Source organism: Theropithecus gelada, chromosome 12 (genome assembly GCF_003255815.1).
Source record: "Theropithecus gelada isolate Dixy chromosome 12, Tgel_1.0, whole genome shotgun sequence".
Taxonomy (NCBI): domain Eukaryota; kingdom Metazoa; phylum Chordata; class Mammalia; order Primates; family Cercopithecidae; genus Theropithecus; species Theropithecus gelada.
Genome location: NC_037680.1, coordinates 38,346,635 through 38,361,567, shown reverse-complemented (window position 1 = coordinate 38,361,567; position 14,933 = coordinate 38,346,635). Strand labels below are relative to the sequence as shown.

General features: G+C 37.6%; 1 protein-coding gene across 1 annotated transcript in view; it reads left to right on the top strand.

Moving 5' to 3' along the window:
* DPP4 (dipeptidyl peptidase 4) overlaps positions 1-14,933 on the top strand; it is an 84,873-nt gene that overhangs the window by 24,560 nt on the left and 45,380 nt on the right. Inside the window, exons 3-8 of the mRNA XM_025404595.1 lie at positions 4,990-5,088; positions 5,495-5,586; positions 6,869-6,949; positions 13,196-13,248; positions 13,359-13,431; positions 14,196-14,316. Of these exons, the coding sequence (XP_025260380.1) occupies positions 4,990-5,088; positions 5,495-5,586; positions 6,869-6,949; positions 13,196-13,248; positions 13,359-13,431; positions 14,196-14,316 (519 nt within the window). The remainder of the gene's footprint in view (positions 1-4,989; positions 5,089-5,494; positions 5,587-6,868; positions 6,950-13,195; positions 13,249-13,358; positions 13,432-14,195; positions 14,317-14,933) is intronic.

Genomic DNA, 14,933 nt, shown 5'->3' with positions numbered 1-14,933 from the left:
GGAACTTTATAACCAGATATCTCTTTTGCCTGTTTTTAACAACTTTACACAGTTATGTGCCGTAACAAGCACATTTCTTTTTAGATGTATTTCATTAGCCATTTATTTACCAAAACAGTTTATTTTTGTGGAGTGGAAACATTATATGTCAATTTAATATAGACAAAAAAGTTTAGTATGAATGGATGACAATATTCAAAATATCTTGTAATCATACAGAAGCAATTGATCAAAGCAAGGATAGCCCATGGAACTATACCACTCTCTTATTTGGATTTTATCATTCTGGAATTATTGTTTTTCAGAAATAATTTTGACACTACAGCAAGGATTCATTAAGATACCTTAACACTTTGATAAGAATTTATTATTAGATTGAGCCATTTTAAATGCCGCTATTCTACCTTTTTTAACTAACAAAAATGGTATTTTCATATGGTTCAAGTTAATAGGTGCTTTAGCTAAAGAAGAAAAGTATAAAATTATAAATCTATATTTTTATTTTTAAATTAAAGATTTGAAACTCGAGTTTCTGTATAAACTGATGGGTAACATACGATTAAGTGCTTTACTTGGCTGCACAATGCTTTGAACTGATAAGTCAAATGAACATGTCCCAGGCCGAACTAAGAAGAAAACCATGCAAGCAGCCAAAGACCTTCATCTGCTGCCGCAGCAGTGCCCTGTCAGTGAGTAAGTAGACAAGGAAGACGAATCATGAGCATGTCTTATAAGAGTTTGACAAAATAGGTTGTAACTTGGCAGCAAACTATGAACTTGCTAAAGGTCAAAACCTGGAGTTGGCACTCTTGTCTCACAGAACTCGCGTATCTTGATGTTTCAAAACCGTCTTCCAATGTGCCCTGCTTATCAAACAGCAAGGCGAAAAACAAGGAACATTTGTGTTGCTCTGCTTGCTCCAATTTAGCCGCACTGCTCTTGGACTGGCAGCTAATATGTGGAAACTGGGTTGCAGGGTTATTCTAAAGCAGCTGAGTGAGCCTGACACAGACCACGGTAAGCCTAGGGCTTGCAGGAATGTCCTAAGCTCTAGTAAGTGTGCCATCAGAGTTGATATCTGGAAAATATGCCTATGGATCCAACTCACAGGAAGCCATCATGAGCAGAAGGGAACCTGAATGTGATAGAGATGATGGGTTTTCAAACTGTGGACTAGGCCAGGTGCAGCGGCTCACGCCTGTAATCCCAGCATTTTGGGAGGCCAAGGTGGGAGGATTGCTTGAGCCCAGGAAATGGAGACCAGCCTGGGCAACATGGCAACAACCTGTCTCTACTAATAATACAAAAATTAGCCTGGTGTGTGCCTGTAGTCCCAGCTATTCAGGAGGCTGAGGTGGGAGACTCACTTGGGACTGGCAGGTCGAGGCTGTAGTGAGCCGTGATTGTGCCACTGCACTCCACCTTGTACAACATGAGCGAGATCCTGTCAAAAAAAAAAAAAAAAAAAAGCTATGGAGTTGTGAGAGAATGAACTGGACTTGTGAGAGATCGAACCCAGCAAGGTCTGAGGAGGGCAGGCAAGTTAAGTGCACAGGGAGGAGCACATCATGAATTCAAGATGAAGCACCCTGGGCAGCAGGTGCTGTCAAAGGAATTTTGCCTCAATTATTTCAACATTCCCAATGTAACTGTGTTACCTGAAAAACCTGGGTAAATACCTTTAAGTGAGATGCATTTAAATGAGATAATACTATATGTGATCTTTTATAGGTATTAAGTTAATTCCTTTCTTACAAAATCAAGAATTAATGATAGATGTTCCATGTTGATATATCTATTTTTTTATATATACATATATGTGTGTGTGCAGATCTGTCTAGATATCTACATCAGCAGACTATCAGGATTGTGGATGTCAATAATCATCTGTATTTCAAATTACACTAATTTAGGGGTGTGTTTATGTACATTTTAAACTAATACCTCTTGATAACAGAGTATAACTCCTTAATAGTATTTGTCTTTTTTTTTTTGAGACGGAGTCTTGCGCTGTGTCACCCAGGCTGGAGTGCAGTGGCTCGATCTCAGCTCACTGCAAGCTCCGCCTCCCAGGTTCACGCCATTCTCCTGCCTCAGCCTCCGAGTAGCTGGGACTACAGGCGCCCGCCACCACGCCCGGCTAGTTTTTTGTATTTTTAGTAGAGACGGGGTTTCACCATGTTAGCCAGGATGGTCTCGATCTCCTGACCTCGTGATCCACCCGCCTCGGCCTCCCAAAGTGCTGGGATTACAGGCTTGAGCCACCGCGCCCGGCCAATAGTATTTTTCAAATAGTACTCACTTTTTAACTATTTGATGCATGAAAGAATAGTCGGATGAATACAAGCAATTGAGGGCATTTTGTGAACAAATCCAGTTCCTATTCCCAATATGAGTTTCAAATATTTTCTGTAGCATAAGGCTTTACTTCTTGTTTGAAGGTTGGCAAATTCAAGGACTGATTTTACCTGCTTGCTATATTTCTACTAGCAAACACGAATCTTCTACTAACTTTTAGGGATGAAATGCAGGAATAAATTGACCAAAAAAAAATAGCTTGCTTTTTTAAAGCTCTCTTTAACTTATAAACTAAGAAGGTTTAAATAAAATCAATAAAGTAATAAAGTGAAATGTAGCATTTTTATTTCTTGAAACAAGGTTGTTTTAGGCAGACACAAAGTTATTATCAGATAAGATCTGAAGAAATAAAATCTTTTTTTAACCTTCAACTTGACCTGTATTTTCTTTATTATCTTTACTTATAATGATGAAAACGGAAAGCTTTGTCATTTTTAACCGAGGGAATGGCCCACCTCAGAAGTCTTCTTATCTTTTTTCTTTTTTTCTTTCAACTTTTATTTTAAGTTCCAGGGTACATGTGCAGGATGTACAGGTTTGTTGTATAGGTAAACATGTGCCATGGTGGTTTGCAACACAGATCAACCCATCGCCTTCGTATTAAGCCCAGAGTCCGTTAGCCAGTCTTCCTGATGCTCTCCCTCTCCCTACCCCCACCCCCACCCCCAACAGGCCCCAGTGTTGGTTGTTCCTCACCGTGTGTCCATGTGTTCTCATTGTTCACCTCCTACTTATAAGTGAGAACACGTAGCATTTGGTTTTCTGTTCCTGTGTTACTTTGCTGAGAATAATGACTTCCAGCTTCATTCACGTCCCTGAAAGGACACAATCTTTTCCCTTTTTATGGCTGCATAGTATTCCATGGTGTATGTGTACCAGATTTGAAGAAATAAAATTTTAAGAACATTGTTTGAAAGAGCATTTTCTGTAAGAAAATTACAAGGGAGGCATTTCCTGCAAGAAAATTAACAAGAGACAGGGCTGCTGGCTTCCTAGTCCCACAAATTGTAAGAACTGCAGCTATAGGAATTTTATAATGGTGGCTGATTATGTGAGTGTATGTTTGTGTATATGTGGAAAAAGTAGAGGATTTGAGAAAAAATACTTTAAGCTCTTTCATCGGTGGACAGACTCTGGGATTGGAGAAGAGGAATCACATTGGCTTGATTATGCTTCTAGGATGATATCTTACATCAACCAATAAAACCTCTCTGAGTATGTGCCTACTGTGGAATTGAACTGTGTTAGCTGCTAAAGGTTGATGTAAAAATTAAAACGAACAAGCAACAAGGCCTTGTCTTCAAAGACTACATGGCCTAACTGAGGACACCACATGGGTAGACAGAGCAAAAGAGCTGTCAACTATTTTGTCATTAAATGACAAGAGCCAAATTAGTAGCGTTGGGGCAAAAGTCAGAGGGGGCAGAACTAAAGTCTTCATGAAAGAGATGGGGATTGGAGGGTAGTGATTCTGACAACCAGGAAAGCAGGGAAGACACTGCAGAGAAGTGGTTTAGAAAAAGGAGCAGAGGTGGAGAAGCCCAAGGAGATCTTCTGGGTTCAGTGTGTCGGTCATAAGAGTGAATGAGATGGTCCCTGCAAGGAGAGAGTGACATAAGACACTCTTGTGTCAATTGTGGAGGGCTGTGTCAGGCTAAGGAGTGTTAATCTTCTTCCTGTAGGCAATGGGGAAACATTGAAAAGTTTCGGAGAAGGGATCACCAGAATGAAAGTAGTGGTTTAGAAAAATTATTCTAGTGCTGGTGCAGAGAATGGATAGAATTGGGAGAATCTAATGGCAGGGATACCTGAAAAAAAAGTTTCCAGGAATAATCAAGAAGGTCAGTTAGATGGGCATGGTGGAAAAACAGACAGGTATCAAAAATGATTTTCAGACTTTGAATTTGGGTCACCAGTAGTAGAATACAGAACCACACAAATTCTGTTAAGTTCAAAGAAAAGTGATGATATTGATGAAGATCCCTGAATTGGGTGATCAGCAGGTCCTAAGGGTCTCTGAGAAGCAGGAGGGCCTGAAACTGGGCCCCAAAGTGTCCGAAAAGGATGATCTAGCTCCAGGCCATCCACCACAGTAGTCGTTGAACATGTGGTCACATGTAACTATTAACTTAAAATGTACCTAGTCAGATTGAGATATGCTGTAAGTATAAACTACATACCAGATTTGAGAGTTAGAATGAAAAAAAGAACACGAAAGTTCTCATAACATTTAAATATTCGTTACATGGCAAAATGATATTTTGGATGTATTGCGCTAAATAAAATGTGCTACTAAAATTAATTTTACCTTAAGATTGTGTTTCTTATATAGCTACCAGGAAATATACTTACATTGTATTTCTATAGGACATTGCTGATCTAGACCTTCACAGTAAAGCGCACTAGTATAGCACAATACAGCACAGTGAAACAAACACACACACACACTTCATAGTTCAATGATTTTTACTCTATCTATTCAGTCTGAAGTCTTTTAAAATGTGTATTGCATTTTGTGAGGGTATTTCTGAATTTTGTGAGCAAGGTTTATTGTAGTGATCCATTTGTTTATTTTATCCAAAACTTAGGTTATTCCATCTTACTGAACATTTGGCTCTTTTTCTCAACCAGCAGATGATGCTACAGCTGACAGTCGCAAAACTTACACTCTAACTGATTACTTAAAAAATACTTATAGACTGAAGTTGTACTCCTTACGATGGATTTCAGGTAAGAATTTTCTGGGTAGGGCAGATTTTATGCTTACATTCATTCTAGTTAGGTTGAGATGTAGGGTGCTTTTATGGCACTCAGAAGAGGTAATCTTTGTTTTTAAAAAGTCTATGGAGAGTTTTTGATTTTTGTTTTTTGTTTTCTACTTGAAGTGCAAAGAGAGAAAGACTGAAAGAAACCCAAGTATTTCTTTGACATGTACAATAAAAAATTAAATGTGAATTGAAACCTTGACAATAATGATGAAAAAATGAATGAATGTTAGTATAATATCATTCATGTTTTCTCAACTTAGAAATGCCTATTTGGTATTTGTGAACTTAAATTGTATTCTATAATTTTCAGCTTATGAAGATGTTTAGTAACAACTTGAAATTTTGATCTGGTTGTTTTCTCTCTCTAGATCATGAATATCTCTACAAACAAGAAAATAATATCTTGGTATTCAATGCTGAATATGGAAACAGCTCGGTTTTCTTGGAGAACAGTACATTTGTATGTTTAATCACATAATTAATTCACGCATAGAATTCTGGGGATTTTTTTCATTACCTTTGAAATCACGAGTACTGTCATTTCTCAACCTGTTGGACTATTTCTGCAGCATATGGCAAAGTGGATCTTTCTCTCCTTCTTGAAATGCTCCCTGCCTTGACTACTTTTTAGTCTCCTTTGACGATTCCTCTTCCTCTGCCCATATTTTTAAATGTAAGTGTTCCTTGGGGCTCTGTCTTCATTTGCCTCCCTCTTCACTTTGCATGCTCTCCTTTGGTGAATTTCATGCAACCCCACAGCATTACTGCCCTCCTCTCTGGCTTGACTCTCATATACACTCACTTAACACTAACCTTCTCCCAGATCTCAACTTTAATTTCTAATAGACTGCTGGCTCCTACATGTGGATTTCAAACTCAAAATCCCAAGCTAAACTGGTTATCTTTCCTCAGCTGTCCTAGCACACTGAAAGCATCTTATTCTTTTTCGTGAGTTCCCAGTATTGGTAAAAGTTACTTAATTCTCCTCCAAGCCACTTAAGCTAGAAATCTCAGAATCATCATTGACTCATGTCATCCCCCACAGTAGGTGACAACAGACCCTGTCAATTCTCCATCTGCACGTCAGGTATATCGCAGTTTCCATTTCCACTGGACAGTCCTTGCTGAAACCCTCGTTTAATCTTGTGGTAGTGAGTGCTCTAACTTGTGTCCCTATCGCATTCTGCACTCCCCACATCCAGGCTGATACCAGCCCTCCGTCCTTCCCTCTCATTTCAGCCACTGTGTCACCAGAGTATCTTTGTAAAAGATAGATATGATTCTATCACTTGCAAAAACATAGGTCTAGTTCCACATCTTATATTTAGGTCCCAACTCTTTTTCTAATTTGTTGTCCTCTCACCTTCCACTGTCTGACACCAGCGCCCCCACAAACTATATTCAGGTTACACATGACCCTTAAGGAGTCTCTAAACATGATGTCCTTTCCCATGCCTGGCATTTGCTCTTCCCACTGTTGAGAAAGTTCTCTTTTCCTCATCCTAACTCTCGCAGGCATCTTTCCTCTTCGGATTAATCCTTCCCTTTCTGGCTTTCTAACACTGATCACCACCCACCTGGCATCACGGTCATTTGTGTGGGTGAATATGCCACCTCTGCTAGATTAGGAACTCCCAAGGCAAAAGCCACATGTCTAGAACAATACCCCCTATGAAGTAAGTGCACAGTGATGGCAGTGAAATGGAATTGCTCAATTTTTCTTTGTTCTTCTTGTTTGACAGGATGAGTTTGGACATTCTATAAATGATTATTCAATATCTCCTGATGGGCAGTTTATTCTCTTAGAATACAACTATGTGAAGGTAAAAGAAATGCTTTCTTACTGTAACATTTAAATAATCCAAGAGTATGCTATGTTATAACCAATTGCAAGTATATAGATACTTAAAATTAACATCTAAGTAATGTAATGGGCACTAAAACTCATTAATTCAGAATCAGAGTCATTCTCATTCTTAAAGACAAGTCCAATATTTTAAAAGAAATTCATTTTTAGTGCTTTCAAATACTAAAAAGCACAGTTAATATTGTATTGTACTTATATATACTAATAACATAAGTCAATAAAAATTTTTCCTTATACACATATTTAAAAGTAAGTTTACATGTCTGATTTGTACACCTAATGGCAGAACCCTTTATTTCCTTTGTCACAGCTTTATGTGTAGTAAGATCCTCTATAAATATGTGTTTTTAAAAGAGTTAAAGTTGGGCATGGTGGCATGCACCCGTAGTCCCCTACTTAGAAGGGGAAGCTGAAGCAGGAGGATTGCTTGAGCCCACGAGTTGGAAGCTACAGTTAGTTATACTGTGCCACTGCATTACAGTCTAGGAGACAGAGTGAGATCCCGTCTAAAAAAAAAAAAAAGAAAAAGAAAAAGAAAGAATTAAACTTTCCATCCTCCAGAAAAGATTCCACAAGATGGCCCAGACCATCTCCTAACCTTCGGCCCCACCATATGCAAACTATTCTAAGGAGGAGAGCCTCACCACAGATCATAAAGATTCCACCATGAGCACTCAGCTTCCCCCAGTCACCCAGCCCCACTCCACATCCTAACACGTTCAGGAAAGGTTACAGCTTAATCATACATCCTCTTCATGTTTTGGATGGATGTGGATTGCCATAACTTTAATGGCAGCTTTTTGGTTACTCATGGATTTGACAACAGTTGTTCAAGTATAGGAAGTTTTGAGACATATAGTGAAGATTAAAAATTTGTAGAGATACCCTATATTGCAAGCAAAATACAAAGCTGGGGATTCCCACCCTTGACCTTTCTTTTCCAGGATAAATTATATTGAGGACACACCAACACTCACACACCAACTCTGCTGTGCTCAGGCCAAGCAAACCATTTCCTACTGCATTGACCATCTCAGGATGGTGACTCTCAATCATAACATTTACCCTGGATTTGCTGGGCGGGGCTCCCTTTCCTGGACATGAAGACTCTATGTTCAGTTAAACTTAACTGTAAGTGAATCAGAATCTTGTACCAACTTTAACACATCTGTTGCCAATTAATGGATTATTGTTTGTTTAATGAAGTGCTTCTTATTACTATCTATAGAATACATCACTTCATATACTTCAGAAACTTTTAAAACTTCCCAGTGTCCAGGTTCAATCCCCAGATCAGTAAACAGAAGTTTCTGGGGTAATGCCAGAATCAGTACTTTTTTCTTTTTTTGAGACAAGGTCTCGTTCTGTCACTCAGGCTAGAGTGCAGTGGTATGATCATGGATCACTGTAGCCTCAACATTTTGGGCTTGACTAATCCTCCTACCTCAGCCTCCTGAGTAACTCAGACTACAGTTGTGCACCACCATGCCCTGCTGTGCCCTGCTAATTTTCAATTTTTCTTTTTTTAGAGATAGGGTCTCACTGTGTTCCCCAGGCTGGTCTCAAACTCCTGTCCTCAAACGATTCTCCCACCTCAGTTTCCCCAAGTGCTAGGATTACAGGCATGAGCCACTGTGCCCGGTGAGCATCAGTATATTTTCAACTGTCATAGGTGATTGTAATGGCAACCAGGGTTGAGAACCACTGAATAACAGTTGTCCATGTTAAAGACTAACATATGAAGGTAAGGTAGAAAGAGAAAGATAATTACAGCTCATCTTACTATATAGCCCAGTTCAGCAAAAGCCATTTGATGTGCACTAATGCGTGTATTCCCCTGGTGGCCCTTAGTTGGCCAGCCAGGGTTGGAGATTTGTATTTGTTGTGTCACTGGAATTTACCCGTGTATTTAACTGGCTTTTGCTTTTTACACTCTGTCCTCTTCCCCCTGCCATCTGTACTTCAGACAGTATCCAAAGTACTACTTTTAAATTCTAAATTAGTTTATGCCACACCTATGCCACTTACAGTGGCTTCCCATCACACTCAAAATAAAACACCAGCTCTAACCCTGGCATCCTGAGTCCTGTGTGATTGAACACAGTCTGCCTGACTGAACACATCTCCTACCTGCTTCTCCTGCACTCTGCATGCTTGGCCAGTGCTTCTCGCCTCACCTTCACCTGAGGAACACTTGAGGAGCTTTTGAAAAAACATATCTGTGGCCTACCCTAAAGCAACTAAATCAGCATAGCTGTGGGCCTCCGGAGATTCCACGGTGCTGAGTTGGGAACCTGTAAGTGCACAGCTCTTTTTCTCAAGCATCACCCTCATTCCCATCTAAGGGCCAAAGCACTTGCTATTGCTTCCTCATGGAAGCTTCTCCATCATCTTATGCTTCTCTCTCTTTATTAACTCAGGTCCATATTGTTGGGTCACTTTGTCAAACATTGCCCGCTGCCACGCTCTTCCAGCCATATCCCACTAATCAGTCTCTGTCACGTTAACTCATTTTAGTTTCATCACAACATTTTGTGATATTTTGTCATTGATTTATTTGCTTATTTGTTGCCTGCCTTATTTGGTGCCATTTTCCCTGTGATTTATTCACTGCCACACCTCTGTGCCTAGGACAGGGCCCCATAGCAGTTGCTGAAGATCATTGATAAATGAATACATGTTTTATTGCAAAGTGCTAAATGATAAAGCTATTGAAAGTAGGGATCTATATCTTCAACATTTTTTCCTTTTTTTTTTTCAAGAGGGTCCAATAGAATTTTCTGTACAGCATATATATTTTGACTAAGTGACTCTTATGAAACGTATCTAGAAAAAATAAAAGTCTAATTTGATTACATTTCCTTGGAGGTCTACCTTTTAGTGTTTTTTAGATCCTACTATGTGACTTCTCCATGACTGAGTTAGTGCTATCGCTTCTAAGTTGTGGCTACAAATAAATAAACAAGCAAGTGAGTGAGTGAGTGGATAAGTACCCCCACAGTCTGGTATGAATGCTCTCCTAGCATCTCTGCTCATTACCTAGTGCTCTGAAAATCCTGATAATAGTTGTCATCGATTCCATGTTGACAATGTTCCACAACCCTGCTAAGTGCTTCCCATGAATTCTCATGCATTTGAGGTTGTTGCTGGCATTATCCTCATTTGTCTAAAAAGAAAATTGAAGCTTAGAGAGAAGCTTGCTTCACATTACACAGTGAAACCTTGAATCCAGGTTAGAAGACTCCAAAGCTTGTGCTCTTAAATGTGATCTTTTCTATCTTTGCATTCAGCTTCTCTTTGCTATGATGCTCTTTTACTCTTTCCCAGCCACCCTCTGTCACTAACCTCAGCCAAAGAATCTCTTTTCCATAATCCTCTCTGCCTCTCCAAGGCCTAATTTATGATTCCTGCGTCTCCCACCCACCTCCATGATATCTCTTGGCACATCCTATCGTGATTCTTTTATTGTCATTTACTATTTCATATCCTCCATTCCACTATAAGCTCCTCCACGGGAGGGACCCTGTGTTATCCAGTAATGTCTGATAGATGATAGCTGCCAGTGTTTATAGACTAAATAGAATAATGAATCTGTTTCAAAAGATGAAGTGAACATACCGAACATCATGGCTTTTCTTTTACAACCCGTGATGGTTTGTCATGCTCAATGATCTCAGTCCATCTTAATATTTTTAGCTGGTACCACACCTTTTGGCTTTAGTGAATATTTTGCTTGAGGTTGCCCAGAAACAAGCATGGGGTGTGTCAAAATAATCCAGGATTCAGGAAAGGAATGTATGACTAGCAAAAAGTAGAACTTAATAAATATTTGTTGACATGAGAGGATAGGAGGGTGAGAAGTGATAAACAGTGAAGGTTAGGAACTCTGACTTTGTGTCTCAGCTCTGCTGTTATATAGCTGGGTGTCCTTGGGATACCTGTTTCATCCATCTCGTCCTCATTGGTACAATTTGAATTTTCCTGTAATTTGGTGTATTTCTTGAACACTCACTATGTGGCTTGCACTAGAATAGATTCCAAGCATCCAAAGATAAATAAGATACAATTTCTTACCTCTAGGAGTATGGTAGAGAAGGCAGACATACAGACAAGTAACTTATTTGAAAATATCTTTAATTTATATATGCATCTATATTCAGACATAATTTTTCATAAATGCAAATATGTGATCATATACATTTTTATCTTCGGTCTTATTTTTTCCCTTTTTCACTTGGCTCTCTAAAGTCTAATATATATCTCTACATATTTTTATATTTTTCTTCTTGTTCATATAACTCTATGAAAATATATAGGATGTTTTTAGTTATTGCTTGGTCTATAAAAATAAAATCCTATACTTTTTTGTAAATTGCATTTCTCACTCAATGATACCATGTGAAACTCCTTCCAAGTCATCTGGTTAGCCCTGATTCATTTTTTAAAAATTAATATCACTTTATTTTTCAGAACAGCTTTAGGTTTATAGAAAATAAGCAGAGAGTTCCCACATACTCCCTTATCCTCCCTCCCCCACTTTCCCCTATTATTAATGTCTTGCATGAGTGTGGTCCATTTGTTACAACTGATGAGCCAATATTAATATATCATTATCAATTTAAGTCCATAGTTTACATTAGGCTTGACTCTTTGTGGGTTTTGACAAACATATGTCATGTATCTACCATTATAGTGGTGGATTCTGACAAACCTATGGCTCTTAACAGACGTATAATGACATGTATCACCATTATAGTATCATACAGATGACTTTGACTATGCTAAAAATCACCTGTGATTCCCCTATTCATCTCTTTCTTCCCCCAGACTCCAAGCAACCACTAATTTCTTTACTCTCTCCATAGTTTTACCTTTTCCAGAAACTCATATTGTTGGAATCGTACAATATGTAACCTTTCCACGTTGGCTTATTTCACTTAGCAATATGTGTTTGAGACTCCTCCATGTCTTTTTGTGGCTTAATAGCTCGTTCTTCTTATCTCTAAATGAGGTTCCATTGTATGGATCTACTACAGCTTGTTTATTCACTCACCTGTTGAATGACATCTTAGTTGCCTCCCAGTTTTGGCAATTATAAATAAAGCTGCTATAAACATTTGTGTGTAGATTTTTGTGTGGGCATAAATTCTCAACTCATTTGAGTAAATAACTAGGAGTTTGCTGGTAAAGGTATTTTGCCTTGGAGTTTTCTCTATGTAAAGCTTCTTATATCTGGATTCAATTTGTTTATTAAATATAAGACTATTCAGAATTTTTCTCACTTTTGAGAAATTATTTTTTAAGAAATTTTTTCTTTTTCTCTAATTTTTAAAATGTATTGGCAAAAAAATGTTTATAATAGTCTCTTATGATCTTTTAATGTCTGTGGAGTCTGTTGTAATGTCCCATTTTTCCTTTCTGATACCAGTCATTTGTGCTGTTTTACCCCTAAGTTTTACCACATTTGCAGTTTTACTAGTCTTCTCAATGACTTGAGTTTTGGCTTTGTTGATTTTTTCTATTGTTTGTTTTCTACTTTATCAATGCTTTTACCTTTATTATTTCATTTCTTCTAATTACTTTGGATTTAGTTTGATTTCCTTTTTTAAAAAAATTTTATTTCCCTATGCTTCTGCAGTCACTGAAAGTTTGACCTTCATCTCTAGCTTTTTGAGATGGTTGTTAAAATATTGATGATACATGTATTTTAATTTTAATATGTCTTACCAGGGGGCTTTCAAAAAATTTATAACACTTTACATTTCATCATCAGCGTATGAAGTTAAACATTTCTTCACATCACCATCAGCAATAGCATCATATATCTTTGAAATCTTTTGCTGATAAGATAGGTGAAAAGTGAAAATTTACATTTTTCTAAGTAGGCAATCTTAGCATACTATGGTGAGTGCTAGGGATAATGTTTGTACAAAATGACATTTTTGGTGCACTGTGGTAGTGGGAAGGCTCCTTGGAGGAGGTGGTGCCAGAGCTAGGTTGTAGATGAACTCCAGAGGAGTTTGTATGAGATGATCTCCAGGATACTTTTGAGTCCCAAAATTCTCAGAAGAAATTATAAGATATGAAAACATGTGAGAATTATACAATCATATATTGCCAAATCTATCGTTTTGGTCTCCTATAGTGAGTGGCCAAATTATCAAGAATCACAGAAGCCTGAAATGTCTGTTTTCTTTCATAGCAATGGAGGCATTCCTACACAGCTTCATATGACATTTATGATTTAAATAAAAGGTCAGTGACTTCCCAATAAAATCTATTAGGCTTTTCTACTGTCATATTTTTAAGGAAACCCCAATGTGAGTTATTCTTTTTGGTAATGTTTCCTTTCATCTTCTTTCCAGGCAGCTGATTACAGAAGAGAGGATTCCAAACAACACACAGTGGGTCACATGGTCACCAGTGGGTCATAAATTGGTTAGTGAGTCTCTCCAGTTGTCAGAAAAATATTGGCTAAATTTTTCATAGGCAGAAGTTACTAACCCTGATACAAAGCAGTCATCTTAGGAAGTCAATACTTCACTCTAGAATATAGTGTTATTGCCCAAGATAATATTTTACTAGCTTAACAAAATAAATATAATTCCTGAAAGTATCCATTGGGAATATTTATTCACGGGAAAATGCATATTGAACTCTTAAGTTCTAGTTATCTATTGTACTTAGATATTTTCTGAGTCACACCTGCTTTCTGCTAGTTCTGTGTTCTTCTGTGTTACTATAGATATACCTTTAGGTTCTATAGTGCCAGGAGAATGTCAGAAGTCCAAAAGAATCTTAACAAGAGGATATAATGTTTGTCTGCAGTTGAACTTCTCTCTTTCAGAATGCAACTGCCTTCCCTCTACTCACTCTCCCAATAAAGAAATATACAAGCATATATCATCCTGTAGAAGTGGTCAGCCTTCTCGGTCTTCGCATATACTTTAGCATTCAAATAGTGATGGTTGTGTGCTTCTTATTTTTAACACATTATTAATAGTTTTAGGATTATTTTGGGTTTATAGGCTGTACACTTGTAATTTAAGAAAGAGAGGGAAGGAGTAAATGACTCTTCCTGTTTGAATGGAATATTTGACTATGGTAATCCTTACATTTGCAATAGATAAGTGTTTCTAAAACTCCAGGATAAAAATATAACATGTTATTATAGATATCAATGCTTGTTTTTTTCCTTCTAGGCATATGTTTGGAACAATGACATTTATGTTAAAATTGAACCAAATTTACCAAGTCACAGAATCACATCGACTGGGAAAGAAGATATGATATATAATGGAATAACTGACTGGGTTTATGAAGGTAGAAACTTTAAAGCTTTTTCAAATCAGAAAATCTATAAGCTTTTAAAATAGTTAAATGTTTCTTTTGCAATGGGAAAATTTAAATGAGATTCAAAATAAGTTGCATTGTTTAAAACGGCATCAAACTTCTCTTAGAACTCACAGCACCAGGTGTCTCCTAGACCAAGAACTTAACTATTCCTAGCACTCCTCTGTCCTCGTTGCCTGACAATACTCCTTTTCTCTCTGGTTTATTGATACAAAGGGCTTTTCTGTGCAGATAGACCTTTTCTGCCTTTACTGGAACATAAAAGCCTCCAGAATAACATCAGATATTTCTCTAACTAGGCCTATCTAACCCAGAAGTTACTAAGGAAAGCTAAATAATCCCATCACATTGGGAAGATGATAAAATAATATTTCATAAAGGATTTGTATTTATTTGAACTTGGACAAATTATGATTTCCTGTTTTTAAGAATGAAAAAGCAATTAGAAAGGCTTAGGAAAAAGTGACTAATAAAACTAAAAAAGTTAAAAAGGAATATTCTCCCTTTTAGGATACAGAGTTGTAGAAACTATTAGGAACACATTTTAGAAACTTAGAAAAATTAGAAAAACATTTTTTATGTCTGTA